The 23,083-nt window shown below is 43.4% G+C and overlaps 2 protein-coding genes across 4 annotated transcripts in view; one reads left to right on the top strand and one right to left on the bottom strand.

The window, feature by feature from the left end:
* The window catches only part of LOC112225228 (serine/threonine-protein kinase tousled-like 1-B), a 28,958-nt gene extending 11,500 nt beyond the window's left edge, over positions 1 to 17,458 (top strand). For 2 of the 3 annotated variants that reach the window (XM_024388973.2, XM_024388972.2), the window contains exons 2-22: positions 7,109 to 7,230; positions 8,390 to 8,461; positions 9,917 to 9,955; positions 10,238 to 10,313; positions 10,400 to 10,443; positions 10,717 to 10,812; positions 11,028 to 11,114; positions 11,212 to 11,304; positions 11,600 to 11,710; positions 11,844 to 11,980; positions 12,223 to 12,411; positions 12,531 to 12,597; positions 12,971 to 13,068; positions 13,350 to 13,431; positions 13,525 to 13,616; positions 13,893 to 13,982; positions 14,078 to 14,247; positions 14,347 to 14,482; positions 14,592 to 14,703; positions 14,793 to 14,900; positions 16,432 to 17,458. In XM_024388973.2, the coding sequence (XP_024244741.1) occupies positions 7,114 to 7,230; positions 8,390 to 8,461; positions 9,917 to 9,955; positions 10,238 to 10,313; positions 10,400 to 10,443; positions 10,717 to 10,812; positions 11,028 to 11,114; positions 11,212 to 11,304; positions 11,600 to 11,710; positions 11,844 to 11,980; positions 12,223 to 12,411; positions 12,531 to 12,597; positions 12,971 to 13,068; positions 13,350 to 13,431; positions 13,525 to 13,616; positions 13,893 to 13,982; positions 14,078 to 14,247; positions 14,347 to 14,482; positions 14,592 to 14,703; positions 14,793 to 14,900; positions 16,432 to 16,602 (2,187 nt within the window). In that variant the 5' untranslated portion in view covers positions 7,109 to 7,113 and the 3' untranslated portion in view covers positions 16,603 to 17,458. Of the gene's footprint in view, positions 1 to 7,108; positions 7,231 to 8,389; positions 8,462 to 9,916; positions 9,956 to 10,237; positions 10,314 to 10,399; positions 10,444 to 10,609; positions 10,813 to 11,027; positions 11,115 to 11,211; positions 11,305 to 11,599; positions 11,711 to 11,843; positions 11,981 to 12,222; positions 12,412 to 12,530; positions 12,598 to 12,970; positions 13,069 to 13,349; positions 13,432 to 13,524; positions 13,617 to 13,892; positions 13,983 to 14,077; positions 14,248 to 14,346; positions 14,483 to 14,591; positions 14,704 to 14,792; positions 14,901 to 16,431 lie in introns of those variants that run through there. The other variant, XM_042306411.1, reaches the window with a different exon arrangement.
* A 529-nt stretch (positions 17,459 to 17,987) lies between these two features.
* On the bottom strand, positions 17,988 to 23,083 carry LOC112225230 (Golgi reassembly-stacking protein 2). Its single transcript, XM_024388974.2, has 10 exons — positions 22,886 to 23,083; positions 22,381 to 22,461; positions 21,817 to 22,020; positions 21,575 to 21,661; positions 21,346 to 21,476; positions 21,123 to 21,255; positions 20,872 to 20,995; positions 19,239 to 19,352; positions 19,021 to 19,137; positions 17,988 to 18,938 (listed from the first exon to the last, which is right to left on the bottom strand). The coding sequence occupies exons 1-10, from the start codon at positions 22,946 to 22,948 to the stop codon at positions 18,670 to 18,672; spliced, it is 1,323 nt and encodes a 440-aa protein (XP_024244742.1). The 5' UTR covers positions 22,949 to 23,083; the 3' UTR covers positions 17,988 to 18,669.

The raw sequence follows: 23,083 nt of genomic DNA, 5'->3' as shown, positions 1-23,083 counted from the left end.
TCAACAGATTATCTCTGCCGCCTTAGATAATCAGAGTATCCCCCAGGACTAATTATCAGGCTTATTCTGAAGGCCTTCAGGGTTCTAAGTCAATCGCATTATTACCTTGCAGTTAAGACTTTGTGCCAGGCAGAAGCTGACTTGCCTTGTTAAATTGGCTGTATACCTGATCTCAGTTTTTCTGGCCAGAGCTTCAGAGCAAATCTACTAAACTCAACAAATTAAGTAATTTTCAGATAATGGTGTATTTTTCAGTAGGTTCTCATTTTTGTCATGGGGGGAAAAAAAATACAAGGCAGACAAGTCTGGTTTTCCTTTTGTATAAAGGAATACAGTGGATAGACGCAAGTGTACTGACTAGTAGGCTGCATGAAGATAGAATTCAGCCTCGCTTACAGATTGTAACGTGACTTAACTAAAAATCTATAATTGTGTCCATTATACTGGGAGTTACAGGTTAGGTACTCTTTGGTGTAGCACATTTTTGACCCCCTTGGCGATTTTACTGTCGTCGTCCACGATTCATGGAAACAGGAGTCTCGTAAAATGTCCAGTTGCAGGGTGTCCGTTTCAATAACAATCAGAAATCTGTATTTTTGGGCGCCTATTTTTTTATATACCTTTTTTATTTAACTAGGCAAGTCACTTAAAACCTTGAGGATGGGGAGACGCTAGCGTCTCAACTGGCCAATTGCCTGGGGAAATGCAGAGCGCCAGATTCAAATAAAATGCTATAAAATTCAAACTTTCATTAAATCACACATGTAAGATATTCAATTAAAGCTACACTCGTTGTGAATCCAGCCAACATGTCAGATTTTTAAAATGCTTTTCGGCGAAAGCATAAGAAGCTATTATCTGATAGCATGCACCCACCTGAACCAGTAGTAAACAAAAGAGCTAGCGTAGCAGGCGCTACACAAAACGCTGAAATAAAATAAAATATGCATTTGACGAGCTTCTTTTGTTGGCACTCCAATATGTCCCATAAACATCACAATTGGTCCTTTTTCCCCCGATTTAATTCCATCCATGTATACCCAAAATGTCCATTTATAAAGCACGTTTGATCCAGAAAAAAACAGCTTACCAAAACACAACGTCCCTACAAAACATTTCAAAAGTTGCCTATAAACTTTGCCAAAATATTTCAAACTACTTTTGTAATACAACTTTAGGTATTTTTAAACGTTAATAATCGATCAAATTGTAGACGGGGCAATCTGTATTCAATACAGCAAGTAAACAAACCATGCTCCTTTTTTTGTCTTGCGCAACTCTCAACAGTGTAACCTTGTTCCAGGATGTGCTTCTTCTTCGTTGCACAAATGATTAACCTCAACCAAATTCCAAAGACTGGTAACATCCAGTGGAAGTCGTAGGGACCATTTTACAGTTCCTATCAAATATCCCTTGGCAAAGACATCAAAGGGAACGGTCAGAGGCAAAAAAACAAAAAAAAATCAGAACAGTTAGTCCTCGGGGTTTTGCCTGCTATTTAAGTTCTGTTATAGTCAGACATGATTGAAACAGTTTTAGAAACTTCAGTGTTTTCTATCCACACCTACTAATCATATGCATATCATATATTCCTGGCATGAGTAGCAGGAAGTTGAAATTGGGCACGCTATTTATCCAAAAGTGAAAATGCTGCCCCCTATACCTTAATAGGTTAAGAACACATTCTTATTTTCAACGACGGCCTAGGAACGGTGGTTTAACTGCCTCGTTCGGTGCAGAATGACAAGTTTTCACCTTGTCAGCTCGGGGGATTCAATTTTGCAACCTTACTGTTAACTTGTCCAACGCAATAACGACCTGCCTCTCTCTCGTTGCACTCCACAAGGAGACTACCTGTTACACGAATGCAGTAAGCCAAGGTAAGTTGCTAGCTAGGATTAAATTTATAAAAAACAATCATCACTAGTTAACTACTGGTTGATATTACTAGATATTATCTAGCGTGACATGCGTTGCATATAATCTGACTGAGCATACAAGTATCTGAATGAGCGGTGGTAGGCAGAAGCAGGCGCGTAAACATTCATTCAAACAGCACTTTCATGTGTTTTGCCAGCAGCTCTTCGTTGTGTGTCAAGCATTGTGCTGTTTATGACTTCACGCCTATCAACTCCCGAGATGAGGCTCGTGTAACCGAAGTGAAATGGCTAGCTAGTTAGCGCGCACTAATTGTCGTGTTGCTGGTTCGAGCCCAGGGAGGAGCGAGGAGAGGGACGGAAGCTATACTGTTACACTGGCAATACTAAAGTGCCTATAAGAACATCCAATAGTCAAAGGTTAATGAAATACAAATGGTATATTTGTATTTTATTTATTTATTATTATTTTTTTTAATTATTTTTTTCACCTTTATTTAACCAGGTAGGCCAGTTGAGAACAAGTTCTCATTTGCAACTGCGACCTGGCCAAGATAAAGCATAGCAGTGTGAGCAGACAACACAGAGTTACACATGGAATAAACAATTAACAAGTCAATAACACAGTAGAAAACAAAGGGGGGAGTCTATATACAATGTTTGCAAAAGGCATGAGGAGGTAGGCGAATAATTACAATTTTGCAGATTAACACTGGAGTGATAAATGATCAGATGGTCATGTACAGGTAGAGATATTGGTGTGCAAAAGAGCAAGTAAATAAATAAAAACAGTATGGGGATGAGGTAGGTGAAAATGGGTGGGCTATTTACCAATAGACTATGTACAGCAGCAGCGATCGGTTAGCTGCTCAGATAGCTGATGTTTGAAGTTGGTGAGGGAGATAAAAGTCTCCAACTTCAGCGATTTTTGCAATTCGTTCCAGTCACAGGCAGCAGAGTACTGGAAGGAAAGGCGGCCAAATGAGGTGTTGGCTTTAGGGATGATCAGTGAGATACACCTGCTGGAGCGCGTGCTACGGATGGGTGTTGCCATCGTGACCAGTGAACTGAGATAAGGCGGAGCTTTACCTAGCATGGACTTGTAGATGACCTGGAGCCAGTGGGTCTGGCGACGAATATGTAACGAGGGCCAGCCGACTAGAGCATACAGGTCGCAGTGGTGGGTGGTATAAGGTGCTTTAGTGACAAAACGGATGGCACTGTGATAGACTGCATCCAGTTTGCTGAGTAGAGTGTTGGAAGCCATTTTGTAGATGACATCGCCGAAGTCGAGGATCGGAAGGATAGTCAGTTTTACTAGGGTAAGCTTGGCGGCGTGAGTGAAGGAGGCTTTGTTGCGGAATAGAAAGCCGACTCTTGATTTGATTTTCGATTGGAGATGTTTGATATGAGTCTGGAAGGAGAGTTTGCAGTCTAGCCAGACACCTAGGTACTTATAGATGTCCACATATTCAAGGTCGGAACCATCCAGGGTGGTGATGCTAGTCGGGCATGCGGGTGCAGGCAGCGATCGGTTGAAAAGCATGTATTTGGTTTTACTAGCGTTTAAGAGCAGTTGGAGGCCACGGAAGGAGTGTTGTATGGCATTGAAGCTTGTTTGGAGGTTAGATAGCACAGTGTCCAATGACGGGCCGAAAGTATATAGAATGGTGTCGTCTGCGTAGAGGTGGATCAGGGAATCGCCCGCAGCAAGAGCAACATCATTGATATATACAGAGAAAAGAGTCGGCCCGAGAATTGAACCCTGTGGCACCCCCATAGAGACTGCCAGAGGACCGGACAGCATGCCCTCCGATTTGACACACTGAACTCTGTCTGCAAAGTAATTGGTGAACCAGGCAAGGCAGTCATCCGAAAAACCGAGGCTACTGAGTCTGCCGATAAGAATATGGTGATTGACAGAGTCGAAAGCTTTGGCAAGGTCAATGAAGACGGCTGCACAGTACTGTCTTTTATCGATGGCGGTTATGATATCGTTTAGTACCTTGAGTGTTGCTGAGGTGCACCCGTGACCGGCTCGGAAACCAGATTGCACGGCGGAGAAGGTACGGTGGGATTCGAGATGGTCAGTGGCCTGTTTGTTGACTTGGCTTTCGAAGACCTTAGATAGGTAGGGCAGGATGGATATAGGTCTGTAACAGTTTGGGTCCAGGGTGTCTCCCCCTTTGAAGAGGGGGATGACTGCGGCAGCTTTCCAATCCTTGGGGATCTCAGACGATATGAAAGAGAGGTTGAACAGGCTGGTAATAGGGGTTGCGACAATGGCGGCGGAAAGTTTCACAAATAGGGGGTCCAGATTGTCAAGCCCAGCTGATTTGTACGGGTCCAGGTTTTGCAGCTCTTTCAGAACATCTGCTATCTGGATTTGGGTAAAGGAGAACCTGGAGAGGCTTGGGCGAGGAGCTGCCGGGGGGGCAGAACTGTTGGCCGAGGTTGGAGTAGCCAGGCGGAAGGCATGGCCAGCCGTTGAGAAATGCTTATTGAAGTTTTCGATAATCATGGATTTATCGGTGGTGACCGTGTTACCTAGTCTCAGTGCAGTGGGCAGCTGGGAGGAGGTGCTCTTGTTCTCCATGGACTTCAGTGTCCCAGAACTTTTTGGAGTTGGAGCTACAGGATGCAAACTTCTGCCTGAAGAAGCTGGCCTTAGCTTTCCTGACTGACTGCGTGTATTGGTTCCGGACTTCCCTGAACAGTTGCATATCCCGGGGACTATTCGATGCTATTGCAGTCCGCCACAGGATGTTTTTGTGCTGGTCGAGGGCAGTCAGGTCTGGGGTGAACCAAGGACTGTATCTGTTCTTAGTTCTGCATTTTTTGAACGGAGCATGCTTATCTAAAATGGTGAGGAAGTTACTTTTAAAGAATGACCAGGCATCCTCAACCGACGGGATGAGGTCAATGTCCTTCCAGGATACCCGGGCCAGGTCGATTAGAAAGGCCTGCTCACAGAAGTGTTTTAGGGAGCGTTTGACAGTGATGAGGGGTGGTCGTTTGACTGCGGCTCCGTAGCGGATACAGGCAATGAGGCAGTGATCGCTGAGATCCTGGTTGAAGACAGCGGAGGTGTATTTGGAGGGCCAGTTGGTCAGGATGACGTCTATGAGGGTGCCCTTGTTTACAGAGTTAGGGTTGTACCTGGTGGGTTCCTTGATGATTTGTGTGAGATTGAGGGCATCTAGCTTAGATTGTAGGACTGGCGGGGTGTTAAGCATATCCCAGTTTAGGTCACCTAACAGAACAAACTCTGAGGCTAGATGGGGGGCGATCAATTCACAAATGGTGTCCAGGGCACAGCTGGGGGCTGAGGGGGGGCGGTAGCAGGCGGCAACAGTGAGAGACTTATTTCTGGAGAGAGTAATATTCAAAATTAGTAGTTCGAACTGTTTGGGTATGGACCTGGAAAGTATGACATTACTTTATATGCCATTTATATGTATAGCGGGAAATAGTCATATAATTCCTATAATAACTACAACCTAAAACTTCTTACCTGGGAATATTGAAGACTTATGTTAAAAGGAACCACCAGCTTTCATATGTTCTGAGCAAGGAACTTAAAAGTTTGCTTTCTTACATGGCACATATTACACTTTTACTTCTGCAACACTTTGATTTTGCATTATTTAAACCAAATTGAACATGTTTCATTATTTACTTGAGGCTAAATTGATTTTATTGATGTATTATATTAAGTTAAAATAAGTGTTCATTCAGTAATCGGTATCCGCTTTTTTGGTCCTCCAATAATCGGTATCGGCGTTGAAAAATCATAATCGGTCGACCTCTACTCCAAACAGTACCTACCCTGTAACTCCTAGTATAATGGATACCTATCTTTTTATTTATTTTGTTAAGTCCCGTTATCTGGTGTTCGACTGCAGGCTGAACTCTGCTACAGATTGTGTCAGGACTAAGCCCTTTCTCAGGGCATATATCACTCATGCCATGGAGAGGTGCCATGTTCCTCTGAGTCTTGTTGTACAGCTATGAATCTGAACTGACCTGGTTCAGAGGTGGGAGTGGTGGCGGCTTGGGGGACACAACTTGGTTCAAGCTGTAATGATGTCTGGAATGGGGGATCGTGATGCAGTCAGATCTCCTCTGCAGCGTTGGATGAGTTAATGTTGTCACGATACCAGAATTTTTACTTTGATGCCAGGTTTAGTATCACGATGCGCGATACCACCACAACAAAAAAGAAGTACCAGCCAAAGTCACATAATGGCACTTGATCCAGACAGAAACTCAGCTACTGCTCTGTTCAATCGTTTGCCATCTTGAGTTTAAAATCATTCCATTTGAACATTTGTACGTTTTTTTTTCGTGTTTAAGAGCCATGTATGTGTTAATGACTAAATTATACAATCAATTTGACTTCGTTTTTACCAGTCTAACTACAAAACATGGTTATCATTTATTTGAATGGTAAATCTCCAGTTTTAGATCTAATCACAATACAGGTGAATGCATATTATTCAATAGGAGTGTGTGCATGCGTTGAGTTATTGAGCTTGTTAGCTGATTTCATAGGGCTACAGATGACAAACAATACCTTCCATTTAGGAATTATTTAATTGGCAACTGCTAGGAGAACATTATTTTATTGTACTGATCAACAACATTTGCATAAAAGAAGCAACCTCTTATTCTAGAAGTGTGCGCTGTCTCTAAGTAATGAAGTCATTCACAGGCAGTTCAGCTAGGTGGCAAGCGAGACTAAGTAAATGAATTATGTTTTTGATGTCAGTCAGCTTTGAAATCAGCAGATTTAGCATTATGGTTTGCATATCACAAACGTCTAGAGTAGTGAATTAATTCAGCTGGAAGCTAGCAGGGTAAGTTGGCCTACAATTTAAAGCTGGAAGCTACCGGTATCATCTTCATTGTAGAAGTGTTCTAGCCTGTTTTGCGAACAGTAATGAACAGTTTCAACCTCTACATGAGTGGGGAGCAGCTCGGGTAGCTCTAGCAAATGAATAAGTGGAGCAGGATCATTGCTCTTCACCCTATAAAGGGCATACGCTGATGGACTTGATTCTCTCAATCACGTGAGACACTTGACAGAAGTACCGAACATAAAACAAAAAACGTTACTCTAATTTTTATCACAGAAGTACAGACAGTTCGGTATACCATGCAACACGAGTAGGGAATAAGTGGTTTACATGATAGTGTGCAGGTTCTGAGGTATTGCTCCTCTCTTCCAGGCACCATGGAGGAGCTGCACAGCCTGGACCCCCGGAGACAAGAGCTGCTGGAGGCTCGATTCATGGGTGGGGTCAGTGGTAGCACTGGGGGCAGCACTGGCAGCACCAGCGGGGGAACCAAAGTGAGTGAGCGTGCGTCAAACCCCCCCCCGGTCCTCATACACTTTCCCCTATATTAATTTAGCAGCCGTGGCCCGCTGTTGCCGCCACGCCAAAAAATATGATTCCACTTTTTATATATACATATTGAACAAAAATATAAATGCAGCCATTTCAAACATTTTAGTGAGTTACAGTTCATATAAGGAAATTAGTTAATTGAAATAAATTCATTAGGCCCTAATCTATGGATTTCACATAGATAGGGTAGGGTCGTGGAACAGAACCAGTGTGTTTGGTGTGACCACGATTTGCCTCATGCAGTGCGACACATCTCCTTTTGCATATAGTTGATTTTATTTAACTAGGCAAGTCAGTTTAGATCAAATTCTTAATCCGGCCAAACCCTAATGACGCTGGGCCAATTGTGCCTCGCCCTATGGGACTCCCAATCACGGCCGGTTGTGATGCAGCCTGGAATTGAACCAGGGTCTGTAGTGATGCCTCTAGCATAGGGACCTTTTCAGCTTCTAGGATTAATGTGCGACATGGGGCTGTGCATTATCATGCTGAAACATGAGGTGATGGCAGAGGATGAATGGCACGACAACGGGCCTCAGGATCTCATCGCTGTATGTCTGTGCATTCAAATTGCCATTGATTTTAAATGAAATTGTGTTCGTTGTCCGTAGCTTATGCCTGACCATACCATAACCCCACTGCCACCATGGGGCACTCTGTTCACAACGTTGACATCCGTAAATCACTCACTCACACTGTCTGCCGTCTGCCCGGTACAGTTGAAATTGCCGTTCATCCGTAAAGAGCACACTTTTCCAGCGTGCCAGGGTCATCTAAGGTGAGCAATTGCCCACTGATGTCGGTTACGATGCCGAACTGCAGTCAGGTTAAGTCTCCGGTGAGGACGACGAGCACGCAAATGAGCTTCCCTGAGGCGGTTTCTGGCAGTTTGTGCAGAAATGATTCGCTTGTGCAAACCCACAGTTTAACCAGCTGCCCGGGTGGCTGGTGTCAGACGATCCCGCTGGTGAAGAAGCTAGATGTGGAGGTCCTGGGCTGGCGTGGTTACACGTGATATGTGGTTATAAGGCCGGTTGGGCGTACCGCTGTATTCTCTTAAATGAAATGGAATATTCTAATGAACTTCTGTTTTGATTTCAGGCCTTGACAAACAATGAATGTTCAAATCAAAGTTTTGGAAGCCTGGGGTCCTCCAGTGACAAGGAGTCAGAGGTATGTTTATTAACATGGTGTTCTTAAAGTTTTTTGTGAAAAATGGATGTGAATGTGCATTTTGTTTGGAACAGGCTGTCAGACAGTATAACTGGTGTCCACGGTTTTTCTGGATTTGTTTCTTTTAGTCTTTGACATTCCATCTTGTTTGGCTCAGACCTATGTTTTGATTGGAAGTGGGCTGGTTGATGTGAGCAGCGAGATCACACGGAGAGGAGCTGGGCCCTGTTATCCTCCTTGGCGCTGGTGAGAAAGTCAGATGCAACCGAAGATGGCGCTAGAGAGAACAAAAATGTGTGGAATCTTGCTGTAATTAAACTGTGTTCTTGTGACGCATAATGCCACGCGCTCTCACATCTCTGGACAAACACAGTTTGTGCCAGACTCTGCCAGGGCAGCCTGATCACGGGCATCATCATCCTGCATGCTGAGCCTCCTCCATGCTGTTCTCCTGTGTTTTGGCAGCACAGCTCGCTAATGAAGGAAAAACACAAATGGCCTCCAATTTGGAGGGGCAGCAGTGTCACAAGTCTTGTGTGGGGTGGAGGACTCCCAACATCGCTGACTGTAGGGTTAACCTAAGAAGCCTGAACCTCTGCAATGTGGAGTCTGCACGTATATTAGCAACCTGACTGCGGGTGATTGTCTGCTCCCCTCCCGTCTAGTTCATCGGGTGGTGTAATAAGTCACTGATGGAGGCCTGTGTGCGAGCATGATCGAGGAGGAGGCAGAATAAAACCTCTGGCCTTTTCTGCCGCAGACATGATGAATCTGCACAGATATCACCCAAACAGATGCCCCCCGGCCCCCATACGTCACACCCTCCATAATGATGCACTGGTGAAACTGTCAGACCACCGCCTGTCAGCAGATTCCCTGTACAAGGCTCTGTCCTGGTTTTGGGACCTGTAAATCTTTTGTAAAAATATCACAAGGATTCTTGTGCCCTGTTGAAATGGGCTCCTCATGTTAGACTTTGATTTGGTTAGTGTTTTTGCAGTTTAACCATTGTAATGCTTGCTTTTATTTATTTAAAAAAAAATTAGGTCCAGAAATAATCCTCATCCTCTATCTCGTTGATTCAATGAAAATGGTTGATTTTAGCTGATTCCTTGCTTTGTTGGGCGATTTACCTTGTTTTCTTATGTTTAGCTCATAAACTGATTTGAATCAGACATTACAAAAGGCTAGTTAGTCTGTGCTACAGTTTAGTTACCTGCTGTAGTCGCTTTTCCTCACAGCCTGTGGCCCAAAACTGCCAACGGGGGGCTACATCGGTCATAAATAAGCGTCCTCTCCCCACTGGAAGTTCTCGCACAACTACCTCATTAAAGCTTTCCATTACAATTGATCTCTTTTCAGAATAGGCTAATTATGAGCTTGATTAATTATGCATTTTGTTTTTTACGTTGAACTCATTCTCTGTACCCCTCGTGCCTTTTTTCCTGTTTGCAGAGCTCAGACGTGAAAAGGGGGAGCTCTCCTGCATACTCGGTAGGTACTCATTGTATTCGGAATACTAGGCTATGTTCCCCATCCTTTTTCAGCTACTGGGCGGCAGGCAGCATTGGTCGGTCAGTTCACCTACATTCAGGAATCCTTAGCAGGCTGTAGACTTGGGATTGATGTGTTGCTACTACGGTGTATTCACTATGCTTTTGTTTTTCAAACACCGACATTTTAAATCCTAATCTGGACATTTCAAGGAATCAAAATGACCGTACTTGTACAACCGACCAGATAGTGGTCATTGGTAAAACAGATTGTCCTTTACAGACTCCTGAAAAGAAACACTCTGAATCGTCCAGAGGAAGAAAGAGGAAACCCGACACCCAGTCAGAGAACAGCCAAGGTAACTTCCCTCAAGCTGTTTCTGTTGCTCCAGATACAATCATCGATGTCTGAAAGTCAATGCTAATTGTATTTTCTCTCTCACAGGGAAGTCTATTGTGCGAGGACCCAAAATTAGTGATTATTTTGATGTAAGTTATTCTTTTTGGGGGGGTTTGAAAATTGAAATGATACTCTTATCGTGAGTGTCCCGGGCTAAGTCCCTGTGTGGTGGAGCAACACATTTGATGTTCAGCAGAGAGGTTTTCTGTTTTTAGAGAATATCAATGAAGCCGTGATGTGATCCATTTCACACAGGCCACCTCTGAAATGAACAAAACCGGACATAAAGGAGGCTTTCTGTGCCAATGTTGTTGCCAAGTGGCTGGCAATGTCACTCACACTGGTGGTCTCTCTCTCTCCAGTTCCATGGAGGGAACGGGTCCAGTCCTGTGAGAGGTCTCCCCTCTGTGATCCGCTCACCTCAGAACTCACATTCCCACTCTGTGCAGGGTTCCAGTGTAAGTAACCCCATATCCACTTCAATTCCTTTATCGCTTGTTGGCTTTATAAACGTATTTAGAAAGCATAGTAGCCTTGTCCAAGCCAGAATGGCCCATTTTTTTAAAAAAAATAAAAAAATAACATGTAAAATGTTTTTTTAAACAGTCAATGTTTAGAAGAAATTGACAGTACCATTTAGATACGCTAACAATTGTTGTCCCTTGGGTTTCAGATTAGGCAAAACAGCTCATCCCCTACGAGTCTGTCTTTTGGGGAACATATGATGCATCCAAAGCAGTTGGCAATCAAATGTGTGCAGGTGAGAATGACCACCGCTATAGTATGTGTGTTCAGCACTTTGGATTATGTGTCGCGACTAAATTCTAAACTCATTGTTCATTTGTTTTTAATTGCAGACTGACCTGACGGGGCTCAAATTGGCTGCCCTGGAGATGAACAAGAACCTGGACCTTGAGAAAAAAGAAGGCAGAATTGATGATTTGCTTAGAGTAAGGGAAATATGGCTAATGGACAGAACAACTCAATGAGGGAGTTAGGAATGTTTTGCTGATGTGAAGTATCAGTGATGTATTACTGTGACACCACTGAACACACGGATCAATTAAAAAGGCTTGCTGTGCTGCATGTAGACTTAAAGTGCATACAAAAAATGTTATTCAATGCTAGGCTGACATGCTTGGGAATTTAGCTGCAACGTTCTTATTTCTACGGTAGGAGTGTGTAGAGGGCTTTGGTTTTACTAGGGTTGTAATATGATGAACCTGATTTGTTTCTTCTCCATAGGCGAACTGCGATCTCAGGAGACAGATAGACGAACAACAGAAATTACTTGAAAAGTACAAAGAACGCTTAAATAAATGCATCACCATGAGCAAGAAGTTGCTCATAGAAAAGGTACTTCCCTTTCAAGGACGGAATGTCTGAGGCTAGCATTTAAAAAAAAAAGTTTTACATTGTGACAAGTCTGTATGAGTGCAGTGGTATGAGTTCTCAGTCAGTGACGTCTGTCATTGTTTGTGTTGCCTAGAGCACCCAGGAGAAGCAGGCGTGCCGGGAAAAGAGTATGCAGGACAGACTACGGTTAGGCCATTTTACCACTGTGCGACATGGAGCCTCTTTCACAGAGCAGTGGACTGATGGCTTTGCCTTCCAGAACCTAGTCAAGTTGAGTATCTTGGTCTCCGTGTCAAAGTTGTCTCAAGTCAACTTAACCATATCACAGTTGAGAAATTTATCGAGCTACACGTCTTTCTCTTTCAACAAAGTTCAGTCTGTTCAGGTATCGAAGAAACGTTTGTAGAATTTGTACTGGAGTGTCATTTTCCTCTTATTCCAAAGGCTTATCCAGGGAAAAATGCAGGCTTGGCAGAAATGGTATTGATTGCATATAACATCTTTATCTGCAGACAGCAAGAGTGGATAAACCAACAGAGGGAGGATATCGAGAAGCAGAGAAAACTCCTAGCCAAAAGGAAACCCCCATCGTCCAGCAACTCCCAAGCACCAACCACAAACTCTGAGCCAAAGCAACGCAAAACCAAGGCAGTGAACGGGGCGGAGAATGATCCCTTTCTGAAGCCCAGCCTACCTCAGCTGTGAGTGCCCTTGTCCTCCCTACCTTTGGCTAAGCACACCAAGACGCTCTATCTATGAACAAATATGCTTGATCCTGTTGCTTTCATTTCTCATTATCTTTTGTTGGTTCATTCCAAAGGTTGACTCTAGCTGAGTATCACGAGCAGGAAGAGATCTACAAACTACGACTCGGGCATCTCAAAAAGGTCAGTGTGCCAACCTGGCAGATCTAGGCAACACGAGCTGAGCTTTTTTGTTTGTTGTGTCGCATTGTTCAAGTCGATTCAATCGTGATTAGACATCCTGACACTGTTCACTGATGTAGAACCACTAACAGTTCCACTCTGCTTAGATTCTGTGGACATTTTCCCTGAAAATTTCCCCTTAACCTATAGTTAATTCAATTGTTTCCCCTGTGAATAAGCATCAAGAGGGTTTGCCCTAGAGACAGACTTGCTACCAAGTCAACCGTTAATATTTAATACAAGGCTAGTCAGCCGAGTTTTGATGAGCTCCCCTCTCCTTGTAGTGAGTCCTCTGATGTTCCTATGTATGTTTGTGTGTGTGAATCATTTATAGGAAGAAGCAGAAATCCAGGTGGAGCTGGAGCGTCTGGAGAGAGTGCGGAACCTTCACATTCGGGAACTTAAGAGAATAAATAACGAGGACAGTTCACAGTGAGTCTGATCACTGGCATCTCTGACGTCAGAGAGTACGCACAGGGGCTCCTGCTGACAGAGATTGTTCAGTTAGACACTGGAGAGGCAGTCATGGTGCTTGTCACAAGTCATTTTCAATGTCTGTGTTTTTCATTCAGCCACTCGATGTAAGATGAGCCTGTTCCCCCCCCCGACTAGCATTTCAGTAACACGGTTCCTCTTTCTCTGCATTAGTTGTTTTTGAGTTGGTGAAAGTCCTACCATCGCGTTAATTCCTAATGAGATTCTGGCCGTGTTAGATTCAAAGACCATCCGACTTTGAACGAGCGATATCTGCTGTTACATCTTCTGGGAAGAGGAGGCTTTAGTGAAGTTTACAAGGTGAGTTTATATTTGACCTGTGTGTTCATGTTGTCAGTTTGCATCTTACAAGTCTTTGTTTGAGTGGACCAGTCCAGAACCTTTCTGTTGTAGGCGTTTGACTTGATTGAGCAACGCTATGCTGCTGTGAAAATTCATCAGCTGAACAAGAACTGGCGAGAGGAGAAAAAGGAGAATTATCACAAGTATGTTCCACATTAAAACATTGCCATTTTTCTGTTCTTATTCTTCAACACTGTGTGGCAGAATCGAGTCAGTTTTATGAATCACAGTAACAATGGACAGTTTAAAAAAATAAATATTTAAAAAATGTATTTACTTATGCACTGGCTTTAAGCTTATTGTTCTACTCCATCCGCTTAATATCTGGGTTATTCAGTCATACCTCCACTCCGCTGTGCTCCTACTGCCTGGTGTCATTCAGTTGGTTGCCCATGGTAACACTGCTCACCTTGTTGCAGACACGCCTGTCGGGAGTACAGAATACACAAGCAGCTGGACCACCCCAGAATCGTCAGGCTGTATGACTACTTCTCACTGGACACAGACACGTAGGTTAACCTTATTGTACTGACTAATATATATATATATATATATATCTCGTCACTGCCTTTTACACATTGCTCATTTTATGATGCCCCCAAAGGTTTTGCACAGTTTTGGAATACTGTGAAGGCAATGACCTGGACTTCTACTTGAAGCAGCACAAGCTGATGTCGGAGAAGGAGGCCCGCTCCATCGTCATGCAGATTGTGAATGCGCTCCGATACCTGAACGAAATCAAGCCCCCCATCATTCACTATGACCTCAAGCCGGGTGAACAAACGCTTGCACACACTGGAATGATATCCCATACTGGGAGGGCTCCAATTATTTCTGATGCAATGTACTCATTTGTTCTGTTCCGATTTCAAGGTAACATCCTGCTTGTTGATGGCACAGCGTGTGGGGAAATCAAAATCACAGACTTCGGTTTGTCCAAAATCATGGACGACGACAGCTACGGTGCAGATGGCATGGACCTGACATCACAAGGAGCAGGGACCTACTGGTAGGAAGTGCCACCGCATACACACCTGTGTCATGGGACCAGCACATGATTTGGGTGATATGATGCTTGACATGTGGGCAGATATCATTTAGTTTTTGTTTTCTCAAAGGTACTTGCCTCCGGAGTGTTTTGTTGTTGGCAAAGAACCTCCAAAGATTTCCAACAAGGTGGACGTGTGGTCTGTGGGTGTAATCTTTTTCCAGTGTTTGTATGGAAGAAAAGTACGTTTTTAAAGAGAACTGGTTTTTATTGATTTACCAAAATGAGTGTCTCGTAGATAAGTTGACGCTGAGCCTTATTTCTCTTTCAGCCGTTCGGCCACAATCAGTCTCAGCAGGATATCCTGCAGGAGAACACAATACTTAATGCAACCGAAGTTCAGTTTCCTGTCAAGCCTGTTGCCAGTAATGAAGCAAAGGTGAGGGATCTTTTGTGGTCTGAATATTACCATCTGACTGCAATTGTCACTTCTTCATCGTCTTTATAATAGTTTTGCATTGTTTTATGATCAATTCCTGTATTTGCCGTTGCTTTTGTCGAGACCTTTAGTGTTCATAGTAAGGTACAGACATCACAAGCCCCTTTTGAGATGCATTTCTGTCCAGCCATTGCAGTTATGATCACCAGCATACTCAACATATTGTGCTGTTTAATCATTTTAATTGGTTCTCAGTAGAGGTCGGCCGATTTATGAATTTTCAACGCCGATAGCGATTTATTGGAGGACCAAAAAAGCCGATAGCGATTTAAAATTGTATTTATAATAATGACAATTACAACACTGAATGAACACTTATTTTAACTTAATATAATCCATCAATAAAATCAATTTAGCCTCAAATAAATAATGAAACATGTTCAATTTGTTTTAAATAATGCAAAAACAAAGTGTTGGAGAAAAGTAAAAGTGCAATATGTGCCATGTAAGAAAGCTAAGGTTTCAGTTCCTTGCTCAGAACATGAGAACATATGAAAGCTGGTGGTTCCTTTTAACATGAGTCTTCAATATTCCCAGGTAAGAAGTTTTAGGTTGTAGTTATTATAGGAATTATAGGACTATTTCCCTCTATACCATTTGTATTTCATTAACCTTTGACTATTGGATGTTCTTATAGGCACTTTAGTATTGCCAGTGTAACAGTATAGCTTCCGTCCCTCTCCTCGCTCGAACCAGCAACACAACGACAACCACCACCATCGAAGCAGTGTTACCCATGCAGAGCAAAGGAAACAACCACAGGCTCAGAGCGAGTGACATTTGAAACGCTATTAGAGCGCGCTAACTAGCTAGCCATTTCACTTCGGTTACACCAGCCTCATCTCGGGAGTTGATAGGCTTGAACTCATAAACAGCGCAATGCTTGACCCACAATGAAGAGCTGCTGGCAAAACACATGAAAGTGCTGTTTGAATGAATGTTTACGCTTCTGCCTACCACCGCTCAGTCAGATACTTGTATGCTCAGTCAGATTATATGCAACGCAGGACACGCTAGATAATATCTAGTAATATCATCAACCATGTGTAGTTAAACAATCATAATCGCTAGTTTTTATAAGATAAGTTTAATGCTAGCTAGCAACTTACCTTGGCTTACTGCATTCGTGTAACAGGTAGTCTCCTTGTGGAGTGCAACGAGAGAGGCAGGTCGTTATTGCGTTGGACTAGTTAACTGTGAGGTTGCCAGATAGAATCCCCCGAGCTGACAAGGTGAAAATCTGTCTTTCTGCCCCTGAACGAGGCAGTTAACCCACTGTTCCTAGGCCGTCATTGAAAATAAGAATGAGTTCTTAACTGACTTTCCTTGTTAAATAAAGGTATAAAAAAATCGGCGCCCAAAAATACAAATTTCCGATTGTTATGAAAACTTGAAATTGGCCCTAATTAATCGGTCGACCTCTAGTTCTCAGTGCCTGTGTTTTAAACGATGTTGCCTTTTATTCCCCAAGGCCTTTATAAGGCGCTGCCTGGCATACAGGAAGGAGGACCGGTTTGATGTTCACCAGCTGGGAAGGGATTCCTACCTGCTTCCTCACATGAGGAGGTCCAACTCTTCAGGGAACCTGCAGATGGGTGCCGGTGGCTCAGGACCTGCCGCCTCCAGCATCATTTCGTACTGAGGGCTGGTCCTGGACTGACTGAATAACTGCCTGGCTACCCCACGCCTGCAGACCCTCCCCCGTGTGTGGGGTAGCGGAGCTACATGCCAACTAGTGGTGTACGGGGGGACGAGGGGGTCCGTTGGCCATAGACACTGCAAACTGAACGATGTGGAGTTTGGCCTTCGCTGAGTTTCAAATGGGTGTTTTGTAAAGACTAATGAAAGGATGTTTAAAGAACATAAGTGAATGACCTTGTAAAGGTTGAATGGAGCACTGCTACAGACAAAGTAACTTGAAGAAATGTGACTGGACACTTGAGTTTGTTTTGCTGGTGGAAGCCTTATAGGACCTTAGGGATAACTGGCAGCCTGCCGTTTTTAGAATCGTTAACATCCTCTTGCAAGGGTGCAAATGCTTTAGCTGCGAAGAGTTTCCCTTTTCACCATCAATTTGGCTGTTTTTGTTTTTTGTTTTCAGCAAAAGTTTTAGGTTTTAATTTGAGTTGTACAATTAGCTATGAGAATGTAATTTTAGCATACAAGTGGTATTGTCATTTAGGCCCAGGCAGCATACTAATGTTGAATGCACAAAATAACCAAATGTAGACAAATGGCAATGTACAGAATAATATGCAGGATGATTTTAAATAATTCCTTCAAGAGTAAATGTATATTTGCTGTACAGAAGATTTTCAGATTTGGAATTGCAGCTGTACCATGGTTTAACTATTTCCCTTGTACATTTGTCATTCATTTTGCTGCTTTTGATGTTACTTTTTAAAGGGCTGTATGATCCACTTTGGGTAACAATTGTACAGTTCTATAAAAAGAATAAATGATGACTATGATAATAAATACCAGGAAATCACACAGCATGCCATACGAGTGACTTCTTTTGGAGACGGTGGGAGAAGCACTCTGCTGTTCCCTTGATGGATAATGGCTTCATTATTGAAACTGAGGGGAAGATCAAAGTAGGATGAGTACTCCTTGTCGCTGCAGTCAGGCGTCTGAGACCAGGGTGACCTTCAGGTTATTTGCAGGTACACTGCCCAACAAAACAGGCATGCTTTGGGTCTAATAGCAACCAGTATTCTTGATAAGCTGTTGCACTGACCATCTTAAAACAAAATGCTGAAGGGCTCAATGGACCATATTACGTGCATTAGGCCTACAGGGTGACGAATCATGCAGATTTACATGTAACTGTTTGTTTGGATCTACAGCTATTTGCATCCATAAAGAATATTTTTGTCCCAACATGTACTCTTCGAACTTGGTAAGTGCACAATGAACAATCCCATTGTTCACTCAAGTAGATTCCTTTGCAATGTCACATTTCATTGGTCCTACACTGACACCCTGTGGTATTCAAAAGTAAAGACCCATTTTCACACCCAGACAGACAAAATACATAATTTAATCCAGGGATAGTTCAATTACACTCTTAAGTGTTTTAGTACAAGATGAAGCGTTAGATTCCGCAATTAGAATTTGAACAATATGGCTCATGAGCTGAGTTCAACTATCCAGAACCCAAACTATAAGCTTGTTTTACTCCAATGTTTGTAAACACATTTTTGCATCATAGCTCTGTCTATGAATTTGAGTGGTAACATATCCCTCAGCGTTTTACCAAAACAGGCAGGGAGCATGCTTTGTTTCTTGCTGATTGCTGCTTTGAGCTCACATATGCAGTCTCCACTAAAGCAGGAACATTGAAATTTAAAGGCAATCAAACTGTAAAGCCGAACTTCTGCGACACGGATTGAATAGAGCCCTTGGCTTGTAATGCAGTATCAATTTACTAAAGTGGGTCTCAATTCTCCCATCCTTCTGAGGACCCTTGCTGTTTCAACAGCCATGGCTACATCCTGATTCTCCACCCTTTTTCCAGAGTGCACACTTCCCATGATGGATTTAAGGGGGGAGAGAGAAACACTCCCCAATGATTACACCGATCCAGAGCTTGTAAATCCATGACAGGAAGTATACACACTTTTGGAACAAACTAGAGAATTAGGGGTATAACAAGTGTTTCCAGATTGAGTTTTAAAGATAGAGCTTGTTGGTAGATGGTCCTCTGTTAGGACTCAGAGGTCGCTTCTGTTGGTTCAAAGGAGGCCACTGGTGTAGGGAGGAATGTTTCTGTCAATTTGTCAATGACCACTGAGGCGCTGGAGGATTTTGTGTCTGGGATGAGGGCAGGTCTCTGCTCATAGGAGATTTTGACATTTGCAGAGACAGGTGGAAGCGTGAACTCAGATGGAGGCAGAGTTACCCCTTGGACCAGGGGCAGTTGGGAGTTGAGCATGGATAGATTTAGGGGAGGAAGAGGGGCCAATGGAGGGAAACCTAAGGAACACAGGTGGAATGTTTCAGCAATACAGAAATATTACTGAAAGTAGTATTAAAAAATCTTAAACATTGACATTACCTGCTGGTGGCATCCCTCCGATACCTGGTAACGATACAGTGCCGAAGTCTGGCAAAGTGAAATTCAAATTTTGCAGGTTGGGAAGGGGAGGTAGTCCTCCGGGTAACGACATTAGACCTATGCAGGAAATGTGAATATAATGAAATACACAAAGCCACATGCAAGTTACACATGCAGCATAATATTGTAACCAAACTAGAACCGTGTCTAGCGAGTACCTGGTAACGTGGTAGCAGGGAGGATTGGAGGTAACGTGGTAGCAGGGAGGATTGGCGGTACGGTGCTTAGCAGCGGGCTGACTTGGCTAGGCAACAGTGGCATAGTAGTCACTCCTTGGACAAAGACGATCCATTGTAATAAAATCAAATTATTTGTCACATGCGCCGAATAACAACAGGTGTAGTAGACCTTACCATGAAATGCTTACTTACAAGCCCTTAACTCAATTTCTCAAACTGCATTGTTGGTTAAGGAAATAAGTCAAAAGTAACACAGAATAACAATAACTACCGTAATTGCTGGACTATTAAGCGCACCTGAATATAAACCGCACCCACTGAATTATTAAAAAATGTATTTTGTACATAAATAAGCCGCACATGTCTATAAGCCGCAGGTGCCTACCAGTACATTGAAACAAATTAACTTTACACAGCCTTTAAACGAAACACGGCTTGTAACAAAAATAAATAGGCTTTAACGAAACACGGCTTGTAACAAAAATTAAAACAGTAGCCTACCAAGAAAGTCATTGGTCACTATCTTCCTCCTCCTGTGCACTGAAACCACTGAAGTCATCTCCTTCGGTGTCGGAGTTGAATAGCCTCAGAATTGCTTCATCCGATGTTGGATCGTTTTCATTGTCGCTCTCGTCACTTTCATCCGGAGGCAAATACCCCGCTGAGCTGATGCTGCCCCTTCAACACGCAGCAGTCCAGCCTTTCCAAACCCGTTGATGATAGTGGATTTTTTGACAATGCTCCACGCTGTCAGGACCCACTGGCAGACTTGACCATAAGATGCTCTTCGCATGCGGCCCGTTTTAGTGAAGGATTTCTCCCCACTTGTCATCCAAGCCTCCCACTGAACAAGGAGCGCCACCTTAAATGCACGATTTACACTGATGTTGAGTGGCTGCAAATACTTTGGGCTATCTGCTTTTCTTCCCTCTGAAAGCTTTTGTTGTCTTTTTGCACTGAGTCAGTTCCTCACGCTGCTGTTTCCAACGTCTTATCATCGACTCATTAAGGCCAAGCTCCCATGCAGCAGCTCTATTTCCTTTTCCAACAGCCAGATCGATCGCCTTCAACTTGAAAGCTGCATCATATGCATTTCTCCGTGTCTTTGCCATGATGAGGGTGACAAAATTACTACCGTAATCAGAATGATGGGAAGTTTGAGCGCGCTTGATTTACGTCACATAATGTGACGGTGCTCAGTTTTTTGGCGGCATGAATCTTGTGAAAGCGGGAAAAATCCATAAATTAGCCGCGTCATTGTATAAACCGCGAGGTTCAAAGTGTGGGAATAAAGTAGTCGGGAAATTACGGTAGGCTATATACAGGGGGTACCGGTACCGAGTCAATGTGCAGGGGTACAGGTTAGTCGTAATTTGTAGGTAGGGGTAAAGTGTCTATGCATAGATAATAAACAGTGATTAGCAGCAGTGTAAAAACAAAGGATGGTGGTGTCAATATAATTAGTCCGGGTGGCCATTTGACTTGGGGGACTGGAGTCTGACCATTTTTTGGGCCTTCCTCTGACACCACCTAGAATACTAATCTCTTACATGGTGATATCAAGTCAGTAAGCAATATGCATCTAAATTAAGAGTAATGATACCTAGCATACCTGTTTGTAGAGCGTTCGGTACAGTGAGAGGAGCTGAGCTGATTGACAGGTCAGAGAGATTTTGTTTCAACCCAGTAGGAGCAGAAGGCACTGCAGGTTGAGGACTGACAGCAGAGAGCTGAACCTGAGGAACAAATTAAAACTGGGATCAACACCTAGTGCTGTAGAATATTCTCATAGTACATAAATTCCCTCGTGACTGGCAGGTATTAGGAGTGAAAAGAAGTCGGTAATTTACAAAAATGTCTTACCTCTGTGAAGCCATCCTTGAGTGGGGAAACCGGCTCACTTGGAATCTGTCCGGGGAAACTGATCTTCTTACCCTCTTCAAATGGCTGTGTGGGTATCCTGTGCAGATAGCCATAGCCAATCCCACAACCTAGGCTGAAGAAGGGCAGAGAGAGTAACTGTGCAACCTGCCAGCCTATAGGCACATCAGCTAAATGAATTAATAACAAATGTCAATGCCATTACCTGCCCTCTCCACCCCATTCAGAGTTTGGAGTGATGACCACCTCCCGACAGTTGTCCGTGTCAGTGTTATACACATACAACTTAAGCCCTTTCCCTTCATGAGTTTCAATGAGGGAGAAGAGATCTTCAGACTGCGGGGAAGACAAAGTCAAACACTATATCAATCATCATCCGTTTAGTGTAGGGAGAACATCATTGAATTGCCACTAAAGAAAGGCATTCCACACACCTCGTTCATGACAGTGTCTGCACCTATGATGTAGTCAGTGAGTGGTCTTAAACCAGCCAGGGCTGCAGGAGAATTTGGCTCTACTTCCTGAGGACAAGAAATAGAATACAGATCGAAATTGTAAATATATGCACTCCGGTTACTGAAAGTCCTCACATCATGATTAAGCTACACAATCATGGCGTTTCCAGTTTTACATTCATTCATGTCTGCAGCTCTAAACTGCAATGCGATTCGCTCACCAAAACATGCCACACATTCTCATTGGCTCCTTCGAAGCTGCAGAATCGGATGCTGACACCCAGCAGCCCCTGGCCTCCCCACATGTTGCTGGGTGTGACTGTTGTCTCCCTCAGCTCAAGTGTCTTGCTGCTGTATACCAGCATCTTGATGGGTTTCTCCACGTTCACCTTCAGCAAGTCTTTTAATGTGTCATTATCTTTGTTCTGACAAGAGTGAAGACGTTAGCAGATTTTAAAGGGTTTTGACTAGGTGGTATAAAGCTATGACCATTTGTGACTTCTTCGTAGCAGGTTAGGAGAACTTACACAGCAGGTTAGGAGAATGAATGTAGCAGGATCAGGATTATTAGGTTAGGAAAAGGGTTAGGTAAAATGCTCTTCTAACCTGCTACGAAAAGTAACTTCTGGTTGTAACTGTCTAGTCACAACCATGTTAAAGTACATCACCTGTAAACAAAGTTAGTCCACCTATTGGTTGTCTTGTATCCCTGGCTTTGAAAACATTTGAGCTGCAAGGGATCTGACAGATACAGGAGGTAGATCATTTGAAAAATGGCAGCTTACCAATCTTGTGTCACTGATGGAAATAATAAAGTCAAAGAATGGTTCCAATCCTGCAAGATGACCAGGGGAGTTCTCTTGCACCTGCAAATTGAGACATGAAGTTTGCACATGGCTTATTCATATTATTGCCTTGAAACATTCAACGAAACAACAAATGTGTTCTGGATTGAAAGGACATCACACCCCGACCGGTTCCTCAAGTCAAGTGGTGGCCTAGCTTCATGGCTGGCTTGCAATCTAGCTAACTAGCCAAATCAGCTAGCAAGTTGTCAGACATTGCTCTGTTTACTTGGTTAGACTACACATAGTTTGTTTTCTGAACAGCAAACATGTTGTGAATTGCTCATAGGAAGCCCCTAAAATACACACTAACAGGCTACAGCAATCAGAAGGCCGCAACATCATTCAGTCTGTTGTCAAGCATTTCTGTGTTGTTCCCATTATCAGCTATTCCAGTTACAGCATGGTTTAGCATATGACCCCGTGTGCTAGCAAATATCCATACTCTGAGGACGTGATAACCTTCGGATCCTCCTCCAGGTATTTCGATGCTCTGTGCTCCCCCCATGTCTCCTCAAACCCTGGATATTTTTGTGTTGAAACTGCGATTGGCTGGCTAGCCACAGTAGCTTTTATTTCCCTGTTTCCGGAATGATGCGAAAGATAGGCGAAATTGCCTTACATAGCAACACTTCCGGTACAC

Source organism: Oncorhynchus tshawytscha, linkage group LG26 (genome assembly GCF_018296145.1).
Source record: "Oncorhynchus tshawytscha isolate Ot180627B linkage group LG26, Otsh_v2.0, whole genome shotgun sequence".
Taxonomy (NCBI): domain Eukaryota; kingdom Metazoa; phylum Chordata; class Actinopteri; order Salmoniformes; family Salmonidae; genus Oncorhynchus; species Oncorhynchus tshawytscha.
This window is presented reverse-complemented; position numbering and strand designations above follow the sequence as displayed.